The 19,310-nt window shown below is 38.1% G+C and overlaps 2 protein-coding genes across 3 annotated transcripts; one reads left to right on the top strand and one right to left on the bottom strand.

The window, feature by feature from the left end:
* Positions 1 to 645: 645 nt before the first annotated feature.
* Positions 646 to 4,104, bottom strand: LOC126797319 (uncharacterized). Its single transcript, XM_050523962.1, has 2 exons — positions 3,619 to 4,104; positions 646 to 960 (listed from the first exon to the last, which is right to left on the bottom strand). The coding sequence occupies exons 1-2, from the start codon at positions 4,102 to 4,104 to the stop codon at positions 646 to 648; spliced, it is 801 nt and encodes a 266-aa protein (XP_050379919.1).
* A 7,986-nt stretch (positions 4,105 to 12,090) lies between these two features.
* On the top strand, positions 12,091 to 17,938 carry LOC126797963 (homeobox-leucine zipper protein HDG2). 2 transcript variants are annotated; one of them, XM_050524753.1, is made up of 12 exons: positions 12,091 to 12,383; positions 12,555 to 13,072; positions 13,605 to 13,840; positions 13,958 to 14,075; positions 14,236 to 14,424; positions 14,738 to 15,196; positions 15,752 to 15,853; positions 15,947 to 16,153; positions 16,249 to 16,423; positions 16,557 to 16,828; positions 17,086 to 17,181; positions 17,270 to 17,938. In XM_050524753.1, exons 2-12 carry the CDS (start codon positions 12,968 to 12,970, stop codon positions 17,630 to 17,632), a joined length of 2,322 nt encoding a protein of 773 aa, XP_050380710.1. In that variant the 5' UTR covers positions 12,091 to 12,383; positions 12,555 to 12,967; the 3' UTR covers positions 17,633 to 17,938. The 2 variants fall into 2 exon arrangements, with proteins under 2 accessions (XP_050380710.1, XP_050380712.1); XM_050524755.1 differs by having other exon boundaries at positions 13,533 to 13,840.
* The last annotated feature ends 1,372 nt before the right edge of the window (positions 17,939 to 19,310 follow it).

The following is a 19,310-nucleotide window of genomic DNA, read 5'->3' as shown; positions in this document are numbered from 1 at the left end:
TCACACTTCCCAAGCTTGACATACAATTTTACTTCCTTTAGACTTTGAAGCATAATCCAGATGTACCACATGCTCCTTTTGGGACTTGGAGTATATTAGGATGTCATCAACAAACACTACTACGAACTCATCCAACTATGGCTAAAGATTTGGTTCATTAAACTCATAAAAACGGCAGGTGCATTTGTTAGACTAAATGACATGACAACAAACTCATAGTGTCCATACCTGATCCTGAAAGCAGTCTTTGAGATATCTTCCTCCTTCACCCTGAGTTGATGGTAACCGATCTCAGATCAATCTTAGAGAATACCGTAGCCCTTCTAAGATGATCGAACAAATCATCAATCCTAAGGAAAGAATACCTATTCTTGATGGTCACCTTATCCAATTCCCTATAGTCCACACACAACCGCAATGAACCTTTTTTTTTTTCACGAACAACACCGGCGCACCCCAAGGTGAGACACTAGGTCTAATGAACCCTTGGTCCAATAGCCCATCTATTTGCACTTTCAACTCTTTAAGCTCGTTCTGCCCCATCCTATAAGGCGCCTTCGACACCGGTGTTGTACCGGGTACAACATCAATGCAGAAATCAACAACTCTCGAGGAGGTAAACCCGGTATCTCTTGAAACACCTCACTATACTCGGATACCACAACAATGTGCAATAGCTACTTCCTCATCCACAGACTCCACATGTGCCAAGACTCCTACTCTTATGGCATTATCTGACTTGAGGCAACGATAATGAAAAACTGGTTCCCTGAGACGATGGAAAAACACTACCATGTCAAAGCAATCGATCAAAGCATGTTGTGGCCTCAACCAGTCAATTCCTAAGATCACAACATAGGTGTGGTCCGGAATCACTATCAAAGAAGTAGAGAATTCTCTACCTCTGATCATAATAGGACAAGTCTTGCAGATTGTCTCAAGCTCGAGAGTGTAACGACCCTAAAATTTCAAATTAAAAAAAAACTCAAAATTTCAAAGTCGTTAAACAATAAACAATTTCAATGAAATCGAAATCATTTAAAATGCACAGCGGATCATTACTGAGTTCTCAATACAACTCAGAAAACCAATTATTACAACCCAAATTTATAATTCAACATTACATAAGATGGAAATGTAATAATCCTCACAATCTCTCACAAAACTCACAAATAAATCCACACCAATTCTCACACACAAATCCACGCTAGAAACCTCACCGCAAGCAGGATACGAACGACTTCGCGTCTCCGGAGTCGTCACTCAATCTCCACTAATCAACACCTGCGGAATTATCCCCTACACCATCGAATTGGTGCACCGGGATTGTAAACACAAACCCGGTAAGCTTATAGCTCGTATGAGTAAAATGAAAATATAATTCGCATATCAATATATACGAAAAATCACAAATCAAGAAATATAAATGCCCTCATGAGTCAATGGACGGCCCATCTGGTTGTCCCAAAAAATATATGAAATGAAAGTGCTCATGAGAAATCGGGCAACCCTTCTGATTACCCAAAATCATTTATAATACGGGTACTAATGAACGCTGGTACACATCCGTTACCCCTCACGTAGTACGCCGCTGATATTAGGTAACCACCCGCTACCCAACATCCAAAACAATCTGAGTACTCATGAGCCGATAACCACATGTTACCTCATATGCAGTACTCCGGCAGAAAGACTAGAGCTCTAACTGTATCGTAACTTTCACCCGGCCAAAGGCTAGGTTCCGACTTGCCAAACACGTACAATAATCTCATATCATATTGTACAAAAATCAAGTCCGAAGACAAATCAACATTTTAACAATCTCCATGTTAAAATTCACGTACAATAATCTCACATCATATTGTACAAATCAAAATCACATGTTCGTCATATAATTCTCATCATTGAAATGACCAATTCCAATGAATTCATAACAGTATATAATCTAGCAAACTATATATATAAGTACTTATTTACCATTTATACGAATAGATATATTCCACTATATCATATACATGTCATATTTCAGTATTTAAAACTTTTGCAAAAATCTTGAATTCACCGCAAGGGTAGATTCGTAAATATGTGAGATTTTACTCACCTTATCGACTCGAGCGTAATTTCACAATTTCCGAAGATAATTCTTTTCCTTGATTTATCGATCACCTTGAAAAGATAAGAAAATAATTTAGAAACGTTTCGTAAACCTTTAAATGCTGTAACAGTAATAATCGGTTACTGTTAAGCAATTTTCGGTTTTACGAATTTACTGTTCACTGAGTACTAGTCACTGTTTAATATTCACTTTTACTGTTCACTGTTTTACTATTCACGTATTTACTATTCATGAATTACTGTATAAAAACACATCCAATACGTATCTCTGTACGCGTACATACTGTTTACGTATTTCTCTACGTATAAATACTATTCAAATGTACGTACTGTCTCAGTAAATAATAATTACCGAATTACCCTTCTAAAATTACTTTTTACCTTTACTAAAAGTAATTTACATTTACATTTACCGTACGTAAATCACTTTTTTACATTTACCGTACGTAAAAATAAATTACAAAATTACCCTTTTCGGAAACAGTGTTCACACCGCCGCACGTGGCGGCGCGTGGGGTGCACGCGCCACCTCCGGCAGGCCGCGCGTGGCGCTCACGCTCCGACACCAATCACGGCGCGTATCACGCCACCGCCGAGCCCATTCTCTTCTCCTTCCTCCCCTCTTCCTTCCCACGGCATCACACCGTGGCTAGGCACCACCATGCGTTCACACGCGCCGCCTAAGGCGGCGGCATCTCCTCCAAAACCCTCCTCCTCCAATCTCTTCCAAATCGCAACCAAACAACCACAAATCGACAATCAAGCATCACAACAACCTAGTCATGCTAACCCTCACCTCAATCAAGCTTGGATACCACCAGAGTTTGGCTTTGACACGGCGGAGGAAACGCATCAACTTGGAGATGTTGGTGGAGCTCCGGCACGGCGCGAGAGGGTGCGTCCTCCTTGGGGTTGCCTGTGGGGGGTGGTGCGATGCCTCCTAGGCCGGCGGTGAGGACCACGTCTCCCTGAGATGGGAGATCGGTGGTGAAGCCGAGAGGGAAGAGGGAGAATCGGGTGAGAGGGAGAGAGAGAGGCGGAGAGAGAGGAGAGAGAGTGTGGTTTCCAGAAATGGAAACCCTAATCACAAAAATGTCATTTTTATACTCGTTTCCAAAATCGGAAACTAACGTCTGACGTTAATAACTTCCACGTCCGATGTCCGATTAGAACGCGTCACTTACTCACGAACTCGTATCGACGACCTCTACAACTTTCGTGAAGAAAGTTTTCGCAACCGAACAACGGAATAAAAGTCGATATATAGGTTGCGGTAACGTCACGTTTTTCGAATTAAACGTTCCGAGAACGTTTCCGTTTTTAGTTTCGTAACGTCGCAAACAATCACATTCATTCTAATTAAATTTCACAACTTGATAGATTCCAAATCAAACCAAATATTGTTCGAAAACTAGGGTTATTACAGAGAGACACTCCAAGAGGTGAAGTGACACATAAAAAGCTTCCAAGAGATGTAGGAATCAAACCTAACACCTCCACTACCGAACTAGCAATAAAAGAGTGTGATGCTCCTGTATCAAACAATACTCTAGCAATGTAGTCAAAAATAGATAAGGTACATTCCACTCTTGTGTCCCGCTGACCCACTGCAAACACTCTAGCTTGGCCCGCACCTAACTGTCTTTGCTGATGTTCTTGTCTACCCTGTTGAGGTCGGGTGCAGTCTCTAGCCATATGTCCCGCTTGCCCACACCTGAAACAGCCCGCCTTCCTTGGCTTCGGGCAAGTTGTGGCGTAGTGACCTATTTCGCCGCAAACGAAACACTTAACTAATGTCAACTGCCTGACATGTGCAGCCCTAACAGATGGAGATGCCGCCTTAGCTGGAGTCTCGTAATATGTCCTCGGTCTCTTCCAAGATCCACTTTTCGGTCCCGGAAACCCACTGCCTGAACTGATTGTCTTCCCTTTTCCTCGAGCATCCCTAGCCTCCACATCGCCTCCTCGAGTCTTATTCGCCTGTTCCATATTCGGGGCACTTTCATACATCAGCTCCTTGGTAGATAAAGAAAATTCGGGGTATTACACGAATGATATCTACAAAGAAAATTCTAAGAAGAGTTTCAGTCAGTGACTAAAATGTTGGATTATAATTCCAATAATGTAATTAACACTAAACTAAACCCTGGAAACCAACTAATAGATCTGGTCATGATCTGGACACTCACTGAAATTATTTTTATACCTTCATCGTTAAAGATGTCAATTTTGCTTCTTAATGATAGATTGATGTTAATTTTGCTCATTGATAAACCACTATGAAAAAAAATTGATCCAACAATCTTGATACACTGTTGGTAGAGGAATATAAGAGAACTTTAGAAGATGAAACCGAACCAATGCAAAGATTCCAAAACCATGATCGTTCTTAATGAAAAATGAAATTTTCCTATAATTTTTTATCTATAATTTTAGGGTTAAATGTTAGAGGAATATCATTAGATTCGAGACTGAAGCAATATTCTGAGAAAGATGTTTTATGAACAAACCATGAATAAAAAACGTGAGTTTGAAGATGCAAAGGACACTAGATTTGTTGACAAAGTCAATTGTCTCAAAGAAAAATTGAGAGGTCCAACTACATATTTTGGAATTATGAATAAAAGTTCCATATAGAAAATTTATGCAAGAGCCCCCGTTGAAGATGCTCTAAGAGGGTAAGAGGTAGTCCAGGACCATAATCAAACAATGCCGCCAACAACTGCTCATGCTTTGATGCAGGGGCGGATCCAGCCCCGGCTTGACTGGGCTGGAGCCCAGGTGAGATTTCAGTACAGAAAAAAAACAAACCCTCTATTTAAAAATAAAAAGGAATTAAACCAATTGATTGCACGGGGTCTCTCTCAGTCTCTCTCATACATCTTTTTTCTGTTCTTTAGCTCTTCCTCTATTCGACTACTCTTCTTCCAAATCGTTCAAGCCTGTCACCGCCACTCCATGCCGCTGCGCTTCCGAAGGCCCGAAGCTCTCTCTGCTCTCATCTACACTTCTACTATTCTATTGTAGAACCCACAAGTTTAGCTTTTCTCTAGTTCTCCTTTAAGTTCTTTTAAAATTGAATCAGATACTGATTAAAATTATTAGATACTGATTATGAAATGATTAGATACTGAAATTTAGTGGGTATATGAGTTTGTTCACTTTATTGGTTAAAAAAATCTTATTGAAAATTTAGAATATGATTATATGAAAATTGGGAATTAGTGTTGGTATATGAGTTTGTTAGTTAAACTATCAATTTAGAATGATTGGAAATTTGGTAGTATGTTAGAGAATGGTCGAATGAGAGATTGAGTATTTGCATATTTTAGTTTGTTTGTTAGTTAAGAACTTACGATTATAGAGAATTAGGGAATTGTAGGAATATTTAGATTTAATTGACTTTTAATTATATGAACTTCATACACTCTATGTTGTAAACATGAAATTTTTTTTTGCTTTCGGCCAATGTTATAGTCCACCCCATAAAATCCTAGATCCGCTCTTGAAATTAGCCCAAATAACATTTTTATCCTAAATCCGCCACTGCTTTGATGATCAAACTACCTAGACCTCCAAGAAACAAATTCAAAAAAAAAAAAACCTCCAAGAACCAATGAACACGAAATCAGATTACGCATTGGATGGTCTCTGGGAATTTTAATACATTCACTTTGAACACCATCCCGACTTTATAAATATGATGACAAGGACACCGTGCGCCAGTACTAATCGTTATAGAGAATTTGATGGCAACGCATACAAGGAATAGCTATATATATGGACTAGCTAAATATAACTGTGACTTGGCCGGCCATATCCTAATTAAATTATAAAAGTGACATTATTGATGAAAAATATATATATGTGTGTGTGAAATAGAATTATGGAAATGTACCTTCTCAATCAAATCAGCATTGCTCGTTAGAATGAAATTCATGACGAAGAAGAGGTCAATAATTGAAATAGAACATATGGATACTATTGAATGACGTCAAATTTATTAAATCAACATCAGGCCAAATTATAATTATAATTAATTCAATATCAATGTCGTGAATTTCTTGGATACAAAATAAATAACTTTATAAATCAGAACTCAGTAGAGTTATTACAAAGTTGTCTACACATTCATAACACTATCCGGAGCTTCAATCATGAGAAAAGGAGAAACTTTTGCCTGTATGACATTCGAGACGAACAAAGATTGCATATAACTAGCGGGTTAGGAAGTTGCTTGGGCAATAAACAAGCTTCGTTTCCGTTATCAATCATCCACATTCCCTTAATTTATATCAATTCACTACATACCTCGAGCTTTTGTTGTTTGATCCCTAAACAGTATTTTGGAATGAAATGGAATTCTAAAATAGATGTTCGGGCCGTTAGACCATCTGTTTGGTTGTTTATATTTACCAACCACATGCTGTAACGATCCTAAAATTTCGAGTATAAAAACTCAAAATTTCAAAGTCGTTAAACACCAAACAATCTCAATGAAATCGAAATCATTTAAAATGCCACAGCGGATCATCTCTGAGTTCAAAATACAACTCAGTCAAACCGATTATTACAAACCAAATTATAATTCAACATTATAACAAATGGAAATGTATAATCCTCACAACAACCTCACAAGATAGTCACACCAAATCCTCACACAAGTTGGAGATAAATAACTTCAAGTCCTCTGAGCGGTCCGTTAATTCCCGCTAATCCACACCTGCGGAGTTATCCACTACACCATCGAATTGGTGCACCGGGATTGTAAACACAAACCCGGTAAGCTTTACAGCTCGTATGAGTAAAATGAAAATATAACTCGCATAACAATATATACGAAAATCCACAAATCAAACAAAGATAAATGCACTCATGAGTCAATGGACAGCCCATCTGGTTGTCCCAAAAAAATATGAAATGAAGCGCTCACGAGAAATTAAGCAACCATTCTGGTTACCCAAATGCATTTATAATACGGGTACTAAAGAACGCTGGTACACATCTATTACCCCTCTCGTAGTACACCGCCGATATTGGGCAACCACCCGCTGCCCAACATCCAAAAATATGAGTACTCATGAGCAAATAACCACCCGTTACCTCACATGCAGTACTCCGGCAAACAGACTAGAGCTCTAACTGTATCGTAACTTTCGCCCGGCCAAATGTTAGGTTCCGACTTGCCAAACACGTACAATAATCTCACATCATATTGTACAAAAATCAAGTCGGAAGACAAATCAACATTTTAACAATCTCCATGTTAAAATCACGTACAATAATCACACCTCATATTGTACAAATCAAAATCACATGCTCGATATATAAATCTCGTCATTAAAATGACATAATCACGATAAAATCATAACAGTATATTATTTAGAAAACCATATATATATGTACCTATTTACCATTTATACAATATATTTATATATATAATCCACTATATCATATACATGTCTTATTTCATAAACACGTCCGAAGACAAAAACTCATTCGAAGACAAAACTCGTCCGAAGACAAAACGTTTTCATAAACTCCATGTTAAAATCACGTACAATAATCACACCTCACATTGTTCAAAAATCAAGTCCAAAAAACAAATCAACATTTTAACAATCTCCATGTTAAAATCACGTACAATAATCACACCTCATATTGTACAAAACAAAATCACGTACAATAATCACACCTCATATTGTACAAATCAAAATCACATTCTCGATATATAAATCTCGTCATCAAAATGACGTAATCACGATAAAATCATAACAGTATATTATATAGCAAACTATATATATATATATATACTTATTTACCATTTTATACAATATATATATAATCCACTATATCATATACATGTCATATTCCATTCTTTAATATTTTGCAAAATCTTGAATCACCGCAAGGGTAGATTGGTAAATAAGTGAGATTTTACTCACATTCTTTCCTGCGTGCAACTTCCACGACACTGAAAATAATTTCTTCACTCGTTTCGTCAGTCACCTAATAGCATGATAAATGCTTAGAAAATGATACCTAAAATATCAGGTGACGATTTCAGTACAACTAAATGTTGTTCATAAAACATTGTTCACAGAACACTGTTCATGATTTACTAAGCACAGTCTTTACTAAAACACTATTCACAGTTACTGTTCAGAACACTATTCACAGTACTATTCAAGCGGCATCACTGTTCACCGACCGCCACCAATCATCACCAAATTTCACCACCACAACCTAAACAACATGTCCAACAACTTTCTAGTTGACAACAAGGTCTAAATCCGAGCCTAAACAGTCCAAACAACAAAGAACATAAATTTGACACTATTCACAAACCCTAGAAATTGAAATTTTTGATTCGGGTACTTACACTTCGATTTGGCTCGATTTCTTTTGTGGGAATGTTGCTGGGACTGAGACAAGCAAAACCCCTCAAGAATCTCGAGCTATGGTGGTCGGAGGAGGCGGCGCCGACACAGCAGCAACTTCCGGCCGGAAGTTGCTGCACCATGTGTGGTTGTCGCCGGAGTGCAAGGCGTAGCCCAAAAGATGGAGATCGTCGAGCCCGTCAGTTTGATAGGTGGCACGACACGAGGCGACGTCCGATGGTGGAGAAATCGGCCGGAGAAGATTTTTGGGTCGGGTGAACAGTACCCGAGCTCGGGTGAACAGTAACCGACCTGATTTTTGAAAAAAAAAAAACTGATTTTCTGATTTCTAATCTCCTCTCCTTCCTTTTATACTATTTCCAAAATCAGAAACGAACTTCCGACGTTAATAACTTTTACGTCCGATGTCCGATTCGAACGCGTCACACGTCCACACACTCGTATCGACGAGCTCTACGACTTTCGTGAAGAAAGTTTTCACAAACGATCGCGGAGTAAAAGTCGATGTTCACGTCTCGAAAACGTAATGTTTTTCTAAATAAACGTTCCGTTTTCAATTTCCGACTTCGCAAGGCAGCACAAACACGTTTAATGAATTTCACATACTTTATAAATTCAAAAGTGATCTAAAAATCATTCCAAAAAATCGGGTTATTACATATGCACCCTAATATTTTAGAAGGAGACGGGGTGGAGCAAGTATGAAAAAAGAAAACAGAAATTGATTAATCTGAAGGGGACAGGCTTAACAGTAGACCTGCTTATATTTAAGTTCTTAAGTCGAAAAGGGAATGGAACAACAATATTAACTATTAAATATCAACTATATATCATCGGGAACCAGATGATGTTAGGATGGGAATGTTAATTATAAAGATGTCACTATCCCATGATAAGATGCGATGGAATGTGACGTTGATTGGTTCAATTTGTCAAAAACCCTAATTGACGTCGTCCTCAATCTCTGTCTAATACTTGTATAGTAGTAGCGATTAGTTTTGCCGACTTTGATATATACAGTATGTATGAAAATACTGATCTGATATATAAGAAGATAATTATAATTCGTCCAATACGTACATACATAGCTTATCTTACGAAAACGAAGAACGCTCTGGTAAGAGTCGGTGTTTTCCAAATTCCGATGATTTCCACTGTACAAAGTTTAAGGGTTTTGACTTGCAATTGCGTCAAGTATGAGGTATGAAAACACTCTCAACATTGGGACCCGCCTAAGCTTCATCTTCCAGTCCCCAAAGTATGGTCAGTTGGTGCGACTGGCCTCTACGCAAAGCAGGGTTTCTAATTTTGTTTCGAATGGAACGCAGCGATTGACTTTGTTCGGTTCAAACTTCGCTTAAACCTGGTAAGATCACAAAGAAAAAAAAATTACCAGGACTGGGAATTATTGATGGAGGAGCTAGCTAGATGGCTAGAAGACAGATCATATATGCTCCATGATGGTATGTTATGGAAGATTGCATGCTTGCATTTGGTAAATCATAATGTGAAATCCATGGGGGGTATGCGAGGCAGGCATGAATGCAGTAAATGGTTCTCGCCATGCAGCGCCTGCGTGGCTCCGTTCCATTTATTTCGGACGGAAAAGAGTGCAGCAGAGAGAGAGAGAGAGAGAGAGAATTACAGTGCCACCAACCTTCACAACAATGGAGGAGGTCGTAGGAGTCTCACAGGCCACACACGCATGCAAACAAAACCTAGCTATTTCATCCATAAGGCGCATCAATGATCTTCAAAACTTCAAATCCTCGCTAATACGTACATGTATTTTTCTCAAAAAACAAGCCGGTACATATTAATGCATTTGATGTACTTTAACTTTGAGCACTGTACTACCTATATATTAATATTACATAGTCATTTACTGAAATCATTATCATTTTTTGTCCACAGTAATCACTGATATTATAAGTAGGGTTCCGAGTGGAGAATTTATGTCCACCACCGATGATATATGGATCTCGATCATGTTGAGTTGTCTGTATATTAACTCTATTTATGTTTGAACTGATTGTTAATTAGCTCATGACTATATGATTTTTCTGGCGTGAAAGATTAGATTTTACAGCGACATTGTTACGTACAATTAATCATTCATTCGGACGCCATCGATAACACACTCCTGGATGCATATCTTGTTTATCTCTGTAACCTTCTCCAAATTAATACCCACATTATGCATTGGAACACATTCATGGAGGTACAGTATCTTCTAATGTTGTATCTGTTTACTTCCTTAGCCATCACTGACAACAATTTTGTAAACGCACAATCCATGAGCTAGGTGTAACTCGATCAACGTATACGTCTCTGAAGTTTTGTGCCCAAATAAACAAATAGAATCCAACTTAATTGGTTACAAGGGTAAAACATCCGCCATATTGTTCTAGCTAGAGAAATTTAGATAAAGGTTCGATTCATTCAGAATAAACAACAGTTAATCATTCGAATACTTGATAGATTTATTAATGTCGAAATGTTTGGAAGGTCCAAAATCCTTTCGCAGCTTCAATGTAAACATCAATATTCAAGACATCAAAGCGGCCTTATTTCTTTGTTCACCTCATTTACTTCTTTTTTCATTTACATTTTATTTTAAGCTTCCAATTAATATCAAAGCAGTACTATCAAAGTACATATACATGTTAATTGATCTCGATCTCTAGCTAGTACGTACATTGCTACGTACGTACTGGAAAAATCGTACCCTCGATCAAGTAGCGTTCAGTGTTTAATTTTGTGCTAGGGAGACTAGGATGTTTTGCAATATGGCATCCTCTTTGCATGTGACTAAATACAAAGTGAATGCTAACGATAAAAATTCCATGCGATTAATTACCTTTATATCTCGTCATCAACCTAAAAAACCTAATCTAACGTGAAAATAGATTTGTGTGTTGATGCATATATATTGTAGTGGGATTCACATGTATATACATATTGCATGTTTGCGATTGACAATATCGATCGATATTTGTATGTCAATATATATGCCTCCGTATAGAAGAGCGATCATATCTCGTACGTTATAACGAACATGCATGAAAATATCAGTTTAATGTGGTCGATCTTCAATTCCGATTTTACTACATCAATCATCTATCCATCTGAGTGAAAATTTCCTTTTAATTATTACGTGGCGTGCATGATTATCATAACGAATGTATAATACTGACTAATATACAAGATACAATGAATTATGGTTGTGTTCCGGATCGGGATTACTTCCCGGAATCCGTTTTTACTAATAGAAAGTTAAATTGAAATGTGCTGTATAACTTTGGGTGGTAAGAGATTCATAGATTACAGCAAATAGATTGGAGGAGAAGAAAACATAGAGTTTGGTAGCCGTCATCCATTGCACCATACACTCTCCTAGAGGAAGAATTAAACCCCCATAAAAATGATATCTTTTCTTTCTCACTCATCCCTATCTCTCTCTCATCGCAATTACACCTCCCAGTCTCTCTCTCCCACCATTAAATGCATTTGCACCCTCTCAATACGCTCTGCAATTACTCCCCGCTGCCATACTTTTCTCCATCTTCCTCCTCTTTCTCCTTCCTTTGAACCCGTCTACTGCTCTTTTGCCTCTTCTTCTTCTTCTTCTTCTTCATCATCCGTTTTTTCTCTTATTTTTCAACTTCAAGTTCAAACCTATATATTATTCCTTGCGTAAAACCTTAGTAACACACCGAAGCCCTACGCCGGAAAACCACTTCCGCGACACCAATCAGCGGTTTCCCGGAAGCTAGTCACTCCCAAGTCAGATCTGTAACACGTCTCCCGCCCAAAGCTTAATTTTGCGGGGAAGTATCCAAGGAAGAAGATCATAGATATATAGTGGTATTTCAAAATTTCTATTTTTTCTTCAACTTTTTTTTGTTTTTTGTTTATACCTTCATGGCTGATGGGCTAATTGCAGAATAAGTTTCCTCTTTGCTGCCCGGTCAGGCTTCTTCGATTTATTTATTTGTAATATATATATTTTTTAACCGATTATTTTGTTCGTTTTAGGTTACTGCAGCTTATAAGGACATACTTGGGTGTCAAAACAACCAGATATTCGTTGGCGTTATGAATCTCGGTCCATTTGGTTCGGATTGAAATCGCTCTGTCAAGAAATCGTCATCGACTCAACCCTATATGTCTGCTCCTTTCGACACTCTCTACCTCACCGAGTACAAAAACCAGATAGATTTATAAGAGTGTGAGATCCTCCGGCCTTTTCAAAAACAAAACCATTTTGTCTGCTCTCTGTCTCTTGTTAACCCGTGAAATTTCCCATTTTCTCAACACCGCTGTCAGAGAATCAAATCTAGCTCAAACCCTTAAACCCTCATATATATCTAGGTAGCCCTATACGAAATAATCCCCCCAAAAATGCAACAGTAGCTCCAAGGGAGTTTAGGGTTTCTGATTGTTGAAATATGCCTGCCGGTATTATGATTCCAGCGAGAAATATGCCTTCGATGATGGGAAGCAATGGGAATCTCAGTGGGTATGGATCATCTTCAGGCCTTACTCTTGGTCAGGTCAGTGCCATATATGCTTCTAGATCTAGTCTTTCTAATTATTTGCTTACTTGTCTGAAACAATTTTTTTGGATGAAAAATTAATGGGTACGTTTTATCCACTATTTTCCTGATTTCGCTCTCCTCATTTTCATTTTCATCTTAAAATTTTAATTTTGACCGCAGTTCTTAACACGAAAAAAAATATTCATTTACGTTGATGGGCTTTTGACCTAAGGTAGACCAAAGTTTCCTTTTGAAGCAAATCCGTCTCGATATAAGAAAAAAGTTTTATAGATGTTTTCCACACAACACAGAGAGCCACAGAGAGGGGCAAAAAGACAGAGATCTTAGTAAATTCAACGCGTCTTTTGTTTAGCTTTCAAATAGTTTTTTAAGACTACTGTACTATACTACTCTCCCAGAACCATGTTTTTGAGTGCCCATTTTTTTGTTTTGTTTTTCATTTCCGTTTGATTAGATTTCAAAACAATAAAAAGCCTCTTGCTTGCTTGCGGAAAATCTTAAAGAGCTAGCTATGGATTTGTTCCAGCCAAACATGATGGAAGCTGGAGGTCATTTCGGAAACCCTCTGGAGATGATGGCCACTCATAACACTTCTGAAAGCGAGCTGAATGCACGTCTTGGTGATGATTTCGACAGTGCTACAAAATCTGGCAGCGAAAACCTGGAAGGAGGTGGCTCCGGCGATGATGGACAAGACCCTCGCCCTAACAAGAAGAAGAGATATCACCGCCACACCCAGCATCAGATCCAAGAAATGGAAGCGTAATTATTTTAAGTCAAGGCTTTGTTAATACTTGCTTAAGAGATTCATTATCATTTGCCGATAATGTTAATTATTACCTCTAAAAATTTGCTTGTTTTTATTTTTCGAGATTTTAGTTTCTTCAAGGAGTGTCCACACCCTGATGACAAGCAAAGGAAGGAACTAAGTCGAGAATTAGGCTTGGAACCATTACAGGTTAAGTTCTGGTTTCAAAACAAGCGCACCCAAATGAAGGTATATAAATTCCATAACATTAAGTTATTTCATTCATTAATATATGGGATACTACTCCTCAACACTGGTCACAATTTAATTTCTGAGGTGAATTCTGTTTTATAATTTTTCAATTAATTTTACTGTATTAATGTTGTTTGTTCATTGTGTTGTCTTGCAGACGCAGCATGAGAGGCATGAGAACACAAGCCTTCGTAATGAAAATGAAAAGCTTCGAGCTGATAACATGAGATATAGAGAGGCGCTGAGCAATGCATCATGTCCTAATTGTGGAGGCCCTACGGCTATCGGAGAGATGTCATTCGATGAACATCACTTAAGACTTGAAAATGCTAGATTAAGAGAAGAGGTAAGCAAGTTTAGAAAAATTTGTTAACAAAAAAAATTAACCAGCTCACAAAGACAACCGTTTATCACAGACTTTCATTGCATCAAACGGATTCTTCGGCCTAGTGCCTCATAAAGGAAGGATTTTTTTCAGTATATCAAAATTATTGAATTTGGTATATATAGGGTTGAATTTGGACTACATTTTCTAACAAGGGGATATTTACCTATTTTGTATTTTCAAAATCATATTATGCATGCATATTAGTGTAATGATAATTAAGCTTATTTATCTTCATTTCCTAATTAACTAACTACTTTCCTTTTCTTTCCAGATTGATAGAATATCAGCAATTGCTGCTAAATACGTCGGGAAGCCAGTGGGGAACTACTCTCATATATCTTCACCAGTTCCACCTCACCGCAATCCAATTGATCCTGGAGTGGGAAGCTTGGGCTCTAGCCCTCACCATAGCTTCTTCCAAAACTCAGACGTGTATAATTCTGGAGACATTATGCGGTCAATTGGTGCACCAAGTGAGGCAGATAAGCCCATGATTATTGAGCTTGCAGTTGCAGCTATGGAGGAGCTGATTCAAATGGCTCAAATTGGTGAACCTCTGTGGATGAATAGCATCGATGGATCAACCTCTGTGCTCAATGAGGATGAGTACATTCGAACATTTCCACGAGGAATTGTTCCAAAACAATCTGGATTCAAATGTGAAGCTTCACGGGAGAGTGCTGTCGTCATTATGAATCACAATAACCTTGTTGAGATTCTCATGGATGTGGTAAGCTTAATTACTGATTCAATTGAACTATCTGTATATGTTTGGATTATACTCTTCAGTTTCTATTTAATGATGTTAAATTTTGATATATCCACACGTTGAAACAACATTATAGATGTATGCATATTTAGGGTTTAGAAACGCTGATTGATATTCTTGGATTGATCAATGCTTTGTTGTAGCTAGCACATGTTATATTCTTTGATACATATACTGTAATCTGATTCAGATCGATGATGTGGTCTACAAGTATCAGGATTTATTGTCATAAATATACTTAGATTGATATAAAGTTTCAAAATCATATCATTTTAACTTTACTAGTTAACACATGTTTTATAGTTAATTAGATTTAGATTGATCAATATTGATCTAAATCAAGTGAGGTTATTTAGACATTTGAAATCAATCTAAATGAGATAGCATATATTTTCATAAGAATATGACACAAAAGAATAAATTTAATATGAATCTATTGTTTAACAAACAGATTAATGCCTTAGAAATGGAGTCCCTTGAACCCTAATACATTTTCCTCGTGTTTCTACTATTTAGAATCAATGGTCAACTGTATTTTCGGGGATTGTATCAAGAGCTATGACTCTGGATGTGCTATCAACGGGAGTAGCAGGAAACTACAATGGAGCTTTGCAAGTGGTAAGCATAATGCTGACTGCGGAGATAGCTGTACAGTATATGATTCAAGAGAGTTCTCCAGTATGAATAATGTACTGTATTGTCATTTGGCAGATGACAGCAGAATTCCAAGTACCATCACCATTAGTTCCAACTCGTGAGAGTTATTTTGTGAGGTACTGTAAGCAGCATGTCGATGGCACATGGGCAGTGGTTGATGTCTCCTTAGACAATCAACGCGGCTATACTTCTACTCTGAAATCATGTCAAAGAAGACCTTCTGGATGTCTCATCCAAGAAATGCCAAATGGATACTCAAAGGTAGTTAAATTAGATTAAGAACTCTGTATATCAGTATTTCAACGAATTTATGCATCAAAATTGAGTTAGTTTTTAAACGTTGGTGCCTGCATTAGGTTACTTGGGTTGAGCATGTTGAAGGGGACGAAAGAGGTGTTCACAATCTCTACAAACAACTGGTTAACTCTGGCCATGCATTTGGTGCTAAACGATGGGTGGCAACCTTAGACCGCCAATGTGAGCGTCTTGCCAGCGCTTTGGCGACAAACATCCCTACCGGTGATGTTGGTGGTATGTAGTCTATTTGTCACTCTTTACAGATTAGTATGATACGCAGTTGTTAGATATATACTAGTTATTAAGAACCACTAGTTTAATTTGGTTTGATGGTTTGGTTAAACGATATTATTGCATGGTTAATCAGTGATAACAACTCAAGAAGGGAGGAAGAGCATGTTGAAGCTGGCTGAGAGAATGGTTATAAGTTTCTGTGCTGGAGTGAGTGCATCTACCACTCATACATGGACAACATTGTCTGGGACAGGGGCTGATGATGTTCGTGTAATGACCCGAAAGAGTGTTGATGATCCAGGAAGGCCTCCAGGTATTGTGCTCAGCGCTGCAACCTCATTCTGGCTTCCTGTCCCCCCTAAAAGGGTCTTTGAATTTCTTCGTGATGAGAACTCCCGAAATGAGGTATGTGAATTACATTTCAATAATGTTGGGTTACCCACATTTTAAGAAATTGTACCCAAAGGGACAACAATTTTTTTATTTATTTATCACATTTCACCTAATCTTGGCTGGGCGATAATTCAAGACCCCAGATATTGAAACTCATCTGCATAACCTGAAACATTAATGAAGAAGTAAATTAAACCGAGTTTCATCACCCCAAGCGTAGTATTCCATGAAGTACATTAAACCGAGTTTCATTATCGTGTTTGATGCAGTGGGATATCCTCTCCAATGGTGGCGTTGTGCAAGAAATGGCACACATAGCCAATGGGCGTGACACTGGGAATTGCGTGTCACTACTTCGAGTAAATGTACATTCATATCTTCCTTCTTATTGTTGATGTTGTCTTACTAACAATAGTTCTATTTACCCTGATGAACTTAAATTTTACCTTGCAGAGTGCCAATTCGAGTCAGAGCAACATGCTCATACTGCAGGAGAGCTGCACCGACTCTACGGCATCATATGTCATCTATGCCCCTGTGGACATAGTTGCTATGAATGTTGTGCTGAATGGCAGCGACCCCGACTATGTTGCGCTGCTGCCATCTGGGTTTGCTATACTCCCAGATGGAACCAGCGGGAGCAACAATGGTGAAGCTGAATCTGGAGGGTCATTATTGACAGTTGCCTTCCAGATCCTAGTGGATTCAGTTCCAACTGCAAAGCTGTCCTTGGGGTCTGTGGCAACAGTCAATAACCTCATAGCATGCACAGTGGAGAGGATCAAGGCTTCTTTGTCCTTGGACAATGAAGCCTGATCAGCTCTCTTGCTGCTCCAGTTTTTAGGGAGTTGAAGGGAAAGAAAGGAAAGGAGCAACAATGCTGGTGAGGAATTCAGCTTAAACAAGAGTGGAGAAGTCAAGAGCGCACCCTATATGATCATTTTCAAATGAAAGGATTAGAGGGGTTCGGGAATTGACTTCCTCGATCATATCATAGACAAAAATTAAGCTACTAGACTCTGTTTTGTTTATTTCTGAGTTGTATCTCTTTTCTTTTCACCTTCACTAACTTTGTACCCAGGATCCAATAGAGTGGGGTTTTAGCTCTTTTGAAATGAATATTCCAACTATCGTGTTATGCCTTTTTCTTCAGAAGGAAAGGTAATGAAAATTGGTTTCATAATTACCTGGGTTTTTGTTGGCTTGATCTGTGATCTATATCTCTGTTTTGGTCCCAGTTACATATGGATTCCATGGATGAACAATAAATACCATAGATGCTTACAGTAGCTAGAATGGTGCTGGGTAGTTGAGCAGATGATGTCAGAGCTAGCATGATGTGAATTCTGAGCAATATGGTTACATTTAATGTATCAACTACAGCCTGCCATCATAGTAATGTCATTTCTGCATTCAATTGCAAGCTTGCAAGTCCAGAAAAAATAATTAAAAAATCATGTTCAATTTATTTACCCAAAGAAAATTGGATAATTATAGAATACACATGAGTAATGTGGCGCCAAAAACACTGTTAAGATCGAGGGGTATAGTTGTAAGTTCGAATGAGTTGGTGAGACTAATTTTTACTAAGGTTGATTGAAGGGTAATAATGAACACTTTAATCCACTCAGGGTCCGACCCAGTTGGCCCAAATAAAAAGAACAAACCATCAACACAGTGATGGCAGGGTGGACTGTCGAATAGGAATCACTCTTTTAGTTTACCCTATTGGTGGTATTGTTGTTGGAGTGATTTCACTTATGTTGTGGTCCGAATCTCGAGCTCCCAACACCTGAGCTCCATCTTTAGATCGGCACAGATGGCTGCTAGGTTGTTTTCTCTCGGGTTATTGGCCGGAAAAATGCATGATCAACTCTTGTAATAATGTTCCATGCACATAGATTCAAAAATCTACGATACAATTGTGCATTATGTTTATAAATACAACAAATGAAAAACCCCGGCCAAAATTTAGATACATGACATTCTTCATGGATTCCATCATATATTTGGGTTTTCTTTGAAAACAAGGCAGAGAATGAGGATTGAGGAAGAGAGTTTGCCGTGAACTGTAACTCAAAAGACCTGAGGTGGGTCTTGGATCTTGGCATCATTCTATATACTCTATGTTAGCTCGCAACATTGTTTCATTCAACACAGCTACAATAGTAGAAGCAGCAAATCTGGACTCTACATGACAAGATCTCTACTGCATTTATGTAGTTGGTTTCTATGACTTACAAATTCTAAGTTTCATACATAGCTTTACTATTGTATTTCTCATTCACACTTAGCTATAGATTAATTGTACTACTATAAATTTCCTTCAATTCAGAGAAGAATACATTTGTGAATAGACATGTTTTTAAGAGTATCACACACCATTCTGGTTTCATTCTCTCTTAATCTCATAGTTTAACATGATATCAGAGCAAAGATCTGAAATGACTTTGTCTCTTGTCTCTCTTTTCTAATTTCCTGGAGTTTGAGAAAC

The sequence above is a fragment of the Argentina anserina genome, chromosome 6 (genome assembly GCF_933775445.1).
Source record: "Argentina anserina chromosome 6, drPotAnse1.1, whole genome shotgun sequence".
NCBI lineage: Eukaryota > Viridiplantae > Streptophyta > Magnoliopsida > Rosales > Rosaceae > Argentina > Argentina anserina.
Note: the sequence above shows the minus strand (reverse complement) of the source record. Positions and strands in the feature narration are given on the sequence as shown.